Genomic DNA, 12,585 nt, shown 5'->3' with positions numbered 1-12,585 from the left:
CCTATTCTGCAAAGTAATTATATGCATCTGATGCTCATCTGAACTGAGAAAACACTCGTAATTGTGCTGTGGTGGGCTGAGTCCCATCTCTGCTGGTATTTCTACCTTATAGTCCATTTGCTCAGAGCAGTTGAAGACGTACACCATGACCCCCAGAGCTCTGCCCAGGTCTTTAGTGGTTTCAGTCTTTCCTGTGCCGGCCGGTCCCGCTGGAGCACTGCTCATACTCAAGTGTAGAGACTGAGTCAGAGTTATATAGCACCTGCAATTAAAATAAGCAAAATCAAACACTGAATGTAAGGCGGCTTTATAATAATTTCCATTAATGATATAATTAGATGCAGTTTTGGAGGTAACACATTACAAGTAATCAGATTACTTTTTTATGTAACAAGTAATGTAATGCATTACTTTATACATTTCATTTACACATTAATATTTCAGCTACTTTTTTTATAAAGTAATGCATGTTATTTTAGTTTAATTAATTTGCTTCAACATTTGTTTAAACAACTAAATTAAAATTATCTTCCTTCACCAATACGTAGTCGCTTTATTCATGCGCGGGAAAAGGCAAAAAGTACAAAAGTAACAAAATATATTACTTTGAAAGAAAGAGTTGTACAGTAATCCCGTAATGTTGATATCTTTTGTATGGCATCCATAGCTCTAGGGGGCAGGACATATTATAAGTACTATAATAAATATAATATTTTAAATGTGTGTTTTTTTTTTTTTGTTTTTTGTTTTTAAGAAAATAAAGGTATATGTTATAAAAGCCATGTTGCAAAAAATACCTTCTCAGTAAAAAACACATGCAAGGCCTGGAAGACAGCGAGCCTCACAGCAAAATGAGAAAAAGTATTGCAAAGGAAACGTGATGAAATTAGTTAAAGGGAGTAGCCTATTGCAATAATGTAAATGCAGCAGCTTTCCACAAACCTAATTTTATTATATGATGAAAAACAGTAGTTACGTTCAAAACGCAATACATGTCATGACTCATGAGACGTTGATTCATGTGTTTTAAGGTTCTAATAATGTTAAAGGGATACTCCACATTTTTTTTTTTTTTTTTTATCATTTTACAACTCCCTCAGAGTTAAACAAAATCAATTTTCTGATATTTAGAAGAATATCAGTAACCAGACATTTTCTGGTCTCATTGAGTACCATAATATATATGTTTTCCTACTATGGAAGTCAATGAAACCAGAAACTGTCTGGTTACTGATATTCTTCTAAATAACAGAAAATCAGCTGAATGGATTCAAAAACGTTAAAACTCGACTGTTTAACTCTGAGGGAGTTGTAAAATGCGCCTATTTCCAAAAAAAGTGGAGTATCCCTATAATTACTTTAATGTTTGTTCAAAGTTATCTGGTCTCAAAAACCATTAAATATATATACATTGTCCATGTGATGTTTTTTTGTTTTCTTAGTTTGTTGTAGTTCATGTTTATCTAATGTTTTTATGCACTACACCATTTTTATATATATATATATATATATACATATTTTTTTTTTTTTTTTGCAGAGAAGAGAACACAAGACATATTTATGAGAAACAAACAATGGATGCAATTTTTATATGAATTATACAGGCAAGCAGATATAATATATTTTGGCCCTGGGGTGAAAATAAACTCAATATAAAATGGCAAAATATTTTCACTTGTTAAAGCTAATTTCATAGCTAGCATGGTATGTATGTGCAAAAAAAAAAAAATTTTATAATTTGATAAAATGATGCACAATGTAAATAAAATATTTATTTACCTTGATTGTTCTGTGTTTTATTCATTCTCCCTAACCAAGTACACTTGTTTTTTTGTTTTGTTTTTAAATTAAAACTTTAGTAAGGGCCTAATTATTGGTCGTTGTGGAAACTATAGTCATGAGGAACAGCTGCAATTTATGTAAAAATAACTATGATTATTTAAATAGTTTACAATAATATTCATATGATGACTTTGCATATTTTAAGAGTCTAAGACATTGGTAAAACAATATAATCTATATTAACATCATTTGAAATCCAAAAGAAAAAGATGAAGGCATGTAAAAAAAAAAATTATTTGTTTATTAAAACAATTGAAGAAATTAATTTTCATAAATGCATATTTGAATGTTCATGCTCTATGGTTCATTTTAGTGATGGCTCATCCATATTATAAAGTGTTACTGTTCAATTGCTCTGTTTTATATTTGTTCATTTTATTATTTCCCTTGTATTTGCTTTTACAAATCAATTATAAAAAATGTATCAATAATAATATATTCTGTATAGTATTACCAAAAAGTTTGACATATCAAAAGAGTTCACAGAGTTGCTCAGAGATCATTAGCTGATAAGATACCTGTCTGTGAGCGGTGTAATGACCAGACGAGGTGTGTTGCCAAGGTATTCGTAGGAATAACGAAACTGGGCGTCGCAGATGTTGACGAAGCAGTGGTTTTGCTCCTCATCCCAGCTGTGGCGAAGCTGAGAAACCCAGGCGAATGCCTGAGCACTGCTCACCTGCATAAAGAAGACAGTCTCAAACATTTAACAAAACTTCTCGAAATGCTCCCAACTCAACTAATTAATCAATTACTGCTTTTTCATTTAAAGCCCATTAAAATAATGACTGATGAACTAAATGATTTAAAACAAGGAAACAGAACATCCTTTAGTCAACATGATCATTATTTACGAACCGCAGTAAACATGACCCAACCTTCTGAGCGATGAGTTTGGAGACCACATCTCTGGCGTGAACGTCTATGGTGCACAGGGTCATGATCTTCTGCCTGTCACCCGGGTTCAGTTCCCCCAATAACATGTTTATCAAGGAGTTTAGCTGGGCAATCTGGAGAAGCAAGGCAGATACTTTCGAGTTTCAGAGGGCACAATCATGGCTTGTGAGAGCATACAGTGAGCTTTGTGGCCCCTGCTTACAGTAATTATATCAATTTACATGCCAGAGAGAAGTGGATGGTAATAACTGTGCTGACAGGGACTCAGGGTCATGTGTTCATCAGAGAAATCCCCCCAACGTTTATGGAGCAAGGTCATATATTCCAGTTGGGAGGCCAAATAAGCACAGAGCTCATTTATCAATGCTGTGGGGAACTGCAAGTGTGTAAGACTGTTTGACTATGAATAAGAGAGGCCAGCTGGTGTGTGTGTGTGACAATGAATGAGAGTGCTGGGTCAATATATATGTGTGCGTGTGTGTGAGTTGGGGGGAGGCGGTTAATAGGCGATACGGTGGATCCTTGTCACAGACAGGCAAATGAGATGTAATCTTCCTGCCTGTATTTGGTGTAAAAGCAGCTTAGGTTGTACTGCATTTATCACCCCATGCTGTCTGACAGCAACTCCAATCAGGGGCTTGAAGGGAAAGAGGCAGATTATTCAAACGCCGGCCAAGGACGCGCTAACCTTCCCTGCGTTAGATGACAGATACTGACTCTGCAGGGACGATATGGACGTGCTTGTGGCAGTCTACACAGATCAGCACTATTCGCTTTATCATAGTTCCAATGAATGAGTGGAGTGTGTTTTCAACGGCTTCATCATTGCCTAGTTCACGCTACCAATGTGATCTATCTGTGCTTAAAAATTAGGGAGTCTAGCACTACCTAGAAAACTTAAAGGTAGGAGGAAGTGACTTTTAGGATCTGTCACACTATAAATCTCCGGTTCAAAATTATAGTGTTTTAACCCCTTAGCAGATTATTGCTGAAGTGAAAACAAAGGAAAGTATGAAAAAGTTATCAAATATACACAGTAAATCAAATATAATGTACTAAATATGTTTTTATTTTATATAAAATATCTATTTTACAAAATATTTATCTATTTATTTACAAAAGATTTTTTTGCACTCGTCATAAATTCATCAATTACTCTTCCTACATAATTTGTAACACAAAACAGGGGTAGAATATTTATTTAGAAGTCTTAGACCTTTTCAACGATATAGAATTAATTTGTCATAATTAGATTAGGATTTAATAGAAATATAGTGAAGTAAAGACAGGCGTCCCAGTAGCGGGACGGTGACAGTTAAGGGGCTACGAGTCATTTGTTTCCGAATCGCACTACACTGGTTGCGCTGTATGTTTTTGATTCTCTAAAAAAGAACCAGCTCACTAGAGTCATCATTGCATGTTATTCGTTTACTAAATAGAATCGTTTCATAAGAGCCATTTGTTCATGAAACATTCTTTACTGTATACGTGTCATTAAAAATAACTGACTCATAAGAGTAATTTGTTTGTGAAGAGGACTACACTAGTTGCGCCATATGTTTCTGATTCACTAAGAAGGAGGCTCATAAGAGTCAATTGTTCCTAAATCAGACTAAACTGGTTGTCCTGAATGTTTTTGATTCATAAAAAAGAACCAGCTCATAAGAGTAACTTGCTTGTGACCCGGATTACTCTGGTTGCACTGTAAGTTATTGATGCACTAAAAAGAACAGGTTCATAAGAGTCATTTGTTTGTAAACTGGACTACTCTGATTCCTGTACTGTATCTAAATATTACCTTATAAGAGTCAACATTTCAGTGTCAACATAACTGAAAAAGACATCTCGATTGAGAACAAGAATCGACTCTGTCATTCATTCAGTTTATTCATAATTATGGATGTGTAAAAAAGTGTGCAAAATCATACAGCGCATAAGATCAACTGACCTGTTTCTTGTTGTAGTCTCGGAGTGCCGTCTCAAAACCCTCAGCCAGCCTCTCAAATGCTAGATTCACGTCGGCGGACCACCAGATCTGAGAGGCGGTGAGAACCACCTGAGCCGGCAGCTCCAAGACCCAGTGTTCCCGCGGGCGTTCCTCACACACGACCACGGCCTCGGCTATGTGCCTCCTCAATCCCTCCCTCATCACATCCTCCAGACAGTTCAGCCAGAGCTCAACCTGACAGAAAAAACTCACTCCGTAAAGAATAATCTGACAGATTACTATTACATCAGGGCCAATTATGCATACAAAATATTAAAAAACAAACAGACCTATAAAAATACTTCAACTGACCATGTTTTGTAAATGCTGGGAAATCCTAATTGCTAAAAATTTATTTCTACCTGCATGTATATTTCAGAGTGCCATCTGGTGTATATGTACTTGTAATGATGTTTAAAGCATTTTATTGTATTTTATAGAGCAGATCTAGATAATCTAATACTTATATTAATATTTGATGTAATATTTAAAAAAAAAAGTTTGCTTTTAACTTTTAAAAACAGTTAAAAACTGGATTAAATTAAATATTTTTAATTGTATTTTTAATATACAAATACAAAAATATTTTAGATTTTTTTGTAATATTTATATTAACATTTTATAAAACAATTTTTAATATTCTTTTAAAATCTTTTTTAAAAAAAGTTAAAACTTTTTAATATCTGTGTTTGACTTAATTGGATGCTTTTGCGGGGTTTACCGGTCCAACGCAGTCACATCGCGAATAGAATGAAACGTATTCTCCGTCTCTGCTGAACATTCCCACCGCTGATGTGGCCTTTCCCCCCTCCTTGTCAGAAAACTCCAGATCAGTCATACTGTCAAACAGCTTACCCAGGTGACGGGTAACCTACAAAGCAATGAACCATAAAACATTACTTTCACAGAACAATATATTTTAGACAGTACATCCATGTACAAATGAATCAATCTGCACAGTTATGTAGTTATGCATATCCATAGATAATGATATGATTGTGGATATATTTGCAATTCGTATTATAACCGAGGTACAATGAGAACGAGATGAAGCACTATGACCCTGTTCTGGTTGAACGGTTCAGGAGAAAACCTGCTCATATGTGGGAGGATCGGCTCAAAGAAGGATGTAGCCAGGGTTAGAATCAATCCATCTGTAAATCTTTCTTTTTTTATCATAATGATATTTCACAGAGAGGCACTGCCCTTGGAATTATCACAGTGATGATGAAAAAGTTTAATCACAGAGATAAAGGTTACTGTACGCAAATGAGAAGAGAGATGGGGAAGTATGGTACAATGTAAAATATATTTCCGTGAATCTCAGTCACATTATTACAAAAACCAGGGGAGAACGCATACTTTATAGTTGACCTGTTTATGGATTACTGTAATATTGAAATGAGCTGTATAATTACAGAAATCTGAAACTAATTCAACTTTCAAACTGACTCAAACTAATAGACAGGCGGTTATATAAAGTTGAATCAAGTTCAACTGAAAGCCTAACTTTTAAAAGCACTACCTCTCTGGGCTGTCGGCCCTTGGAAAGGATGTCCAGTAAGTCTGCTGGAGAGAGGAAATAGAATCGCGGGAAAGCCATCCTCTTTGTCTCCAGGTATTTGGCTATAGCTTTCTCACATACAGCAAGTCTAGGATAAATAACAATAAATCAACAGAATCGTTTATGCATCTTTCTTGAAACAATGCGTATCGATGCACACTTTTTAAAAACAGAGTTTACTGGAAAAGAACAAACTTAATTTCACAGACCTCCTTTGCAGATCTTCAAGCATCGGTAGAAGGTCGGGCTTGTTGGTTGCAGTAATTACGTTTTTCGTTTTCGCACTTTTGAGCATAAGGACCTTCACACATAAACAGACAAAAGTAAATATATATAAATATTTACATACCTGGTAGATCCATGTATCTACATTGTAAAAATAACAACATCATGCGTTTTACATTTACATTACATCGCATTAAATAAAGTAATGTACACACAATAAGTGAATTGTACCAAATTATGAATTTAAATGTTAGTGTTTAAATGTTAAATATTCGTTAAAGACACTTAATATTAAGTGTCCATTTAATTACATTTAAGTATATAAATTTTTTGGATACATCAATTTTATTGAGTTTTTACTTGTATTTACCCATTTCCCCCACCAGCAATTAAAGGTACAATATGTAAGACTTTTGCAGTAAAATATCCAAAAACCATTAGGTCAATGTTATATATTTTGTTTAGTTGATTACATACAATTTCCGCAATGTTTCCAACTATTTGTAAATCATGAGAAAATTGCGATTTTAACCAAGGAAACGGGACGTGTCAGCAGGGGTGAGGAGTCGCCAGTCAATGGTGTCATATCCGCGTTACCCTCGGTTTCCGCTCGTACTGCCATAGTAACCATGGCGACAAACTGGGTTATTCTTAGCAGGATGCTCATGCTGTTGATGTTTTGTTCAAACATTATGGACCATGGCAAGCAGACTTTGAGACAAAAAGAGGACTAAAACGAAGATCAACATCTTTCGAGATGTTGAGATCTCCACGTCCGCGACTAACTTCGACTTGACAGTGATGCGAGTGTACTTTATTAGACAGGTGAGCAAATGTACATAAAACTAAATCAATGTTATTAAGTTCAATATAATGAAATGTTAGAAAATGATCTGTATGACCTGTATGCTTACTGCTAGACTCATACAGTCAGCAAACAACCTAACAACATTCAACACTCACAAATGCTGTTTAGTGTAATAATATTACTGTTACAGCAAGTGAAACAGCGCTGCGTCACGTCAAGTTTAATTCGTCTAATAAACTGACATATGAATAACTTATTAAGCACTTGGGTGTAGTTCAATAGAATGAAATCTGTCCTTATTTCTTTAACTTATATCCGCGGGACTCGCGTTGCGTGTGGCGCTGGTATACGTCTATCATTAAGCAATCGCGCCCTGCTTCATACCACAGTCATGCTAAAAACATCACTGTATTCACTCATCCATAACAGATCCATCAGCTTGACGACAAGATCCATAATTCCGCTTGATGCTTTAAGTCATCGATATACGCCTTTGTTATTGTAAGAGATTAGCGGCCCCTGGTGTCCAAAAGTTACATACTGTACATTTAAATTCAAACTGGTTGAAAGTGCAATGAACTTAATTTCAGGTTATAACTTTAAAAATTTTAATTTTAAAATTGAATTATTATTTTGATAATAATTAATACAATTACACTTATATTAGTACCAATATAAACCTGTAATTCAAGTTTTACATAGTATACATACAGTGTATATACACTCACCTAAAATACTTTTAGGAACACCATAATAACATTGTGTTTGACCCCTTTCACCTTCAGAACTGCCTTAATTCTATGTGACATTGATTCAACAAGGTGCTGAAAGCATTCTTTAGAAATGTTGGCCCATATTGATAGGATAGCATCTTGCAGTTGATGGAGATTTGTGGGATGCACATCCAGGGCACGGAGCTCCCGTTCCACCACATCCCAAAGATGCTCTATTGAGTTGAGATCTGGTGACTGTGGGGGCCATTTTAGTCCAGTGAACTCACTGTCATGTTCAAGAAACCAATTTGAAATGATTCAAGCTTTGTGACATGGTGCATTATCCTGCTGGAAGTAGCTATCAGAGGATGGGTACATGGTGGCCATAAAGGAATGGACATGGTCAGAAACAATACTCAGGTAGGCTGTGGCATTTAAACGATGCCCAATTGGCACTAAGGGGCCTGAAGTGTGTCAAGAAAACATCCCCCACACCATTACACCACCACCACCAGCCTGCACAGTGGTAACAAGGCATGACGGATCCATGCTCTCATTCTGTTTACGCCAAATTCTGACTCTACCATCTGAACGTCTCAACAGAAATCGAGACTCATCAGACCAGGCAACACTTTTCTAGTCTTCCACTGTCAAATTTTGGTGAGCTCTTACAAATTGTAGCCTCTTTTTCCTATTTGTAGTGGAGATGAGTGGTACCCGGTGGGGTCTTCTGCTGTTGTAGCCCATCCGCCTCAAGGTTGTGCGTGTTGTTGTGGCTTCACAAATGCTTTGCTGCATACCTCGGTTGTAACGAGTGGTTATTTCGGTCAAAGTTACTCTTCTATCAGCTTGAATCAGTCGGCCCATTCTCCTCTGACCTCTAGCATCAACAAGGCATTTTCCACCACAGGACTGCCACATACTGGATGTTTTTCTTTTTTCACACAATTCTTTGTAAACCCTAGAAATGTTTGAAAAAGAAAATCCCAGTAACTGAGCAGATTGTGAAATACTCAGACTGGCCCGTCTGGCACCAACAACCATGTCATGCTCAAAATTGCTTAAATCACCTTTCTTTCCCATTCTGACACTCAGTTTGGAGTTCAGGAGAGTGTCTTGACCTGGACCACACCCCTAAATGCAATGAAGCAACTAAGTTCCTAATAATCCTTTAGGTGAGTGTATATATATATATATATATATATATATATATATATATATATACACTCACCTAAAGGATTATTTATAACAATAAATTAGTAATCTGTACAGAGAAACATTTTTTCACAGGCATTCTCTCACAGGCAGAGAAACAGAGTTTTATTACATAACACATTTCATGTATTTCAGTACAATACTTTTACATCTCAACATCTTAAAATGAGTTTAACTAAAAAAAATATATACACAGGCTCATATACTTATGATTCTGTATCTCCTCTATGTTGGGCAAACCTTTACAGAAAGCATGTAAAACATCTCTAACTTTGCATGCAGCACACCAGTAATCAATGTACATGACATGAAGTCAAGCATACCTTAAAGTCCGAATCAATGGAGCCGAACTGATGTGCCTCCTCCGGCAGCTGGTGTTGAATGTCTTCAGAGCCCATGAAGATGCTCTCCAGGTGAGCCCAGGTCCTCTGTACCTCCAGCCACAGAAGCAGCACTGAGTCAGCCCGAGTCAGCTGGGCCTGCAGCGCCAACACCTGTTCGTGGAAGAATGTTGCCTGCTTACTGTGGAGCAACACCTGCAGCTGCACCTGAGAAACAAACAGAGATGCATACAGAGTCAGCAGCCAAAAGCAAGGACAGTTTCTTGAACTGTCATGAGTTGAGAATACACATTTTCTTTGCTCTTTTGACAGTTAAGAGGACGTTATACTACAGCAATATTCTGTAAGTTTCAAAACTAAAAACATCCTTGTTATTCCAAAAAACACTTTTATTGAAATAAAGGCTAGAAAATGACAGGACCTCAAAAGTGGTGACTTATGCCGTCACAGAGCAGCGAAAAACCATCTTTGCAGAAAAATGTCAACACTGCGTCTTTTTCTCCGCCCACTGGAGCGTTAGTAAATAGTGATACGAGAATGAAAAAAGGTCGACACAGGATGAATACCATTACATTCCAAAGGATCCCGAAGCTAGGAAAGTGTGGGGGGTGTCACTCAACAATGTGACTGTCTCAGCAGTGCATTATAATATTCATTTGTATTCTGTGCATTTGACAGTGGATTATTTGGTAGTCGCAATTTCGACTCAGGCTTTGCAAACAGACTTTTACGTTATGGATCTGCCAGCAATGCCACAAACATGTAAGTAACCATGTATATTCTAATGCCTGATCTGTGATCAGTGATTTCTGATGTGTAATTATTCACGATCAAGTTCTCTCAAAATCGTTCAATACCGTTTATGCATCAGAAAATCAAGCTAGTGACTAAACGATCAACTTCACATCTCTCTCTTAGTAGGATGAAAAAAATCTTATTTAAACTGTGATTAAAATATAAACAGAAAGCAATCAAAGAACAATCCCTTTCCAATCGCCTAAGCTGTCAATCACACATCGCAAGTTTATTTGGACACTTGCCAAAACTCAACGTAAAAACGTAGTTAAAGATTTTGAGTGAGAGTTCCACATGTAATGCTAGCTATTTCAAATGCAAAGATGTCAGCCAATCACAGCAGTGGGTGTTTACACTGTTTGAAGGGGCGTGTCTGCTGCGAGACTTCAGACTCAGAGCATTCAAATCAGATGCTAAAATCAGGCAAGGCAAAATTTATTTTATTTCTAAATTATGACAATTTCTTTGTAAAAAATCATACTAACATTATAAGGGCACCACATGAAACATTAAAAATAATAAAATACCCAATTCATGACCCCTTTAACTTTTATGATCTTGTGTTTCAGATTTATCAGTTTAACAGCTTAAACTAATCTGGGAAGGTTTCTCACTAGTTGTCGGAATATGGCTTCAGTGACTCCCATTTACACACAAGAGCATAAGGCCGTGTGTCCTCCAAAGCGTTTTTAGCCAGCTGAAAACGCTAGACGCTCTGCTAAAGACGCTGTGCATTGGACGCTTGAGAGCGTTTTGGCAGCGCAGCATTTTTTCCATTGAGTCGTTTCGTTGCTATGATACAGAATATCCGCAGCAGTTTGAATGTTGACAGTTGGTCGGTGTGGTATTAGTCCCGCCCCTCCTCCACTGTGATTGGACGGCTGGGTAAAAAGTGACAGTGATGAGCGCTGCGTTTTATCCAAAGTTGAACATTTTTCAACTCCCAACGACCAGTAAAAAACGCTGGGCGCTCGGCGCTTCAGCGTAAAAAAAAAACGCCCAGCGCCTCGGTACGCTCATGGCATTTAAAAAACACGGTGCTCCCATTGAAAACAATTGAAAACATACGCCAGGTGCGTGAAAAAACGCTTTGGTGGACACACGGCCTAAGTAAGAAACTGGAAGCACATTCTCTAGAATGTCATTGTGTGCATTATAGCCTTTAAAGATATTACTGGAATAGCCAAATCAAAGTCCTGATTTGGTAGCAGGTTTGCAAAAACGAATTTCGATTTTGGTATCTCCAATGCGATTTGCCTGTTGTTTTTGTGTCCATATTGTGTTAATGCCCTTCTGTTGGCTTTAATGTTTTCAGACATGTGGGTGTAAGTGGGCCGGTTTTGCACAGACGGCAGACTTATTGTCAACTGTGATGTGTTTGGCCAGATTTTGGCCCCTACACATACAGCGTGACAACAAAGCCAGCAATGTGTGGTCTCTATAAATCAGATGTGTGAATACAGGCGGCTGACAATGAAAGATCGTTCTCTCGGCATAGTGGGATGATCTTAGTGAAGGAGATAAAGACCCTGGCCACACCAAGCTTATTTTGCCAAGCAACCGCTTTGTTGACATTTCCGATGAGCTAAGAAAACACACACACATGCTTGTTTTTTTTTGTGTTTTTTTTTACAAAATGCTCATAACTGTGATTGCATGTGCCATTTTAGAGCTGTTTATACCTGACTCTCCTCCAGACTCTCTATAAGTTCATCACTGCATTTCAGCATTGGTGTAGCGGTGTGGTAATGCTCTTTATATGAAAACTCCATCCTTGCCCACATCTGGCTGATTTCAGTCAATACCTTCAAAACAATTAAAGAAATGTTGCACTCATTTTCAGAGCATGTATTGCAGTGACTGATGCTTGAGAGAGATGCTTTATGAGATGGAACCTTCTCAGTGGACATCTCTTTGACTGCTCTCCCAACTGTACAGAGCACTACATCTTCAAATCTGTGCAGCTGCAAAGCCAGTAAATCCTCAAGAGTTGTATCTTCAGTTAGGGTGAATTCAACCTAAGAGAATGAAAATGGTGTTCAAAAAGTTCAAAAGAACAGCATTTATTTGGAATAGAATCTTTTGTAACATTAAAAATGTCTTTACTGTTACTCTTCATCAAATGTGTACTAACCCCAAACTTTTGAACGGTACGTAGTGCATTACGTTACAAAATATGTCTATTTCAGAAAAATGTA

The 12,585-nt window shown here is 37.0% G+C and overlaps 1 protein-coding gene across 1 annotated transcript in view; it reads right to left on the bottom strand.

Annotated features, from left to right (window-relative positions):
• The window catches only part of si:dkey-233k19.3 (dynein axonemal heavy chain 11), an 84,073-nt gene that overhangs the window by 58,989 nt on the left and 12,499 nt on the right, over window positions 1-12,585 (bottom strand). The window contains exons 24-33 of the mRNA XM_039694502.2: window positions 12,283-12,405; window positions 12,070-12,192; window positions 9,575-9,799; window positions 6,500-6,591; window positions 6,252-6,378; window positions 5,448-5,597; window positions 4,688-4,921; window positions 2,721-2,852; window positions 2,361-2,521; window positions 106-262 (exon numbers count right to left, since the gene is read on the bottom strand). Coding sequence (XP_039550436.2) covers window positions 106-262; window positions 2,361-2,521; window positions 2,721-2,852; window positions 4,688-4,921; window positions 5,448-5,597; window positions 6,252-6,378; window positions 6,500-6,591; window positions 9,575-9,799; window positions 12,070-12,192; window positions 12,283-12,405 — 1,524 coding nt within the window. The remainder of the gene's footprint in view (window positions 1-105; window positions 263-2,360; window positions 2,522-2,720; window positions 2,853-4,687; window positions 4,922-5,447; window positions 5,598-6,251; window positions 6,379-6,499; window positions 6,592-9,574; window positions 9,800-12,069; window positions 12,193-12,282; window positions 12,406-12,585) is intronic.

This window comes from Pimephales promelas, chromosome 12 (genome assembly GCF_988280905.1).
Source record: "Pimephales promelas chromosome 12, fPimPro1.hap1.1, whole genome shotgun sequence".
Taxonomy (NCBI): Eukaryota; Metazoa; Chordata; class Actinopteri; order Cypriniformes; family Leuciscidae; genus Pimephales; species Pimephales promelas.
The sequence above is the reverse complement of the archived record's forward strand: the minus strand, read 5'-3'. Positions and strand labels throughout refer to the sequence as shown.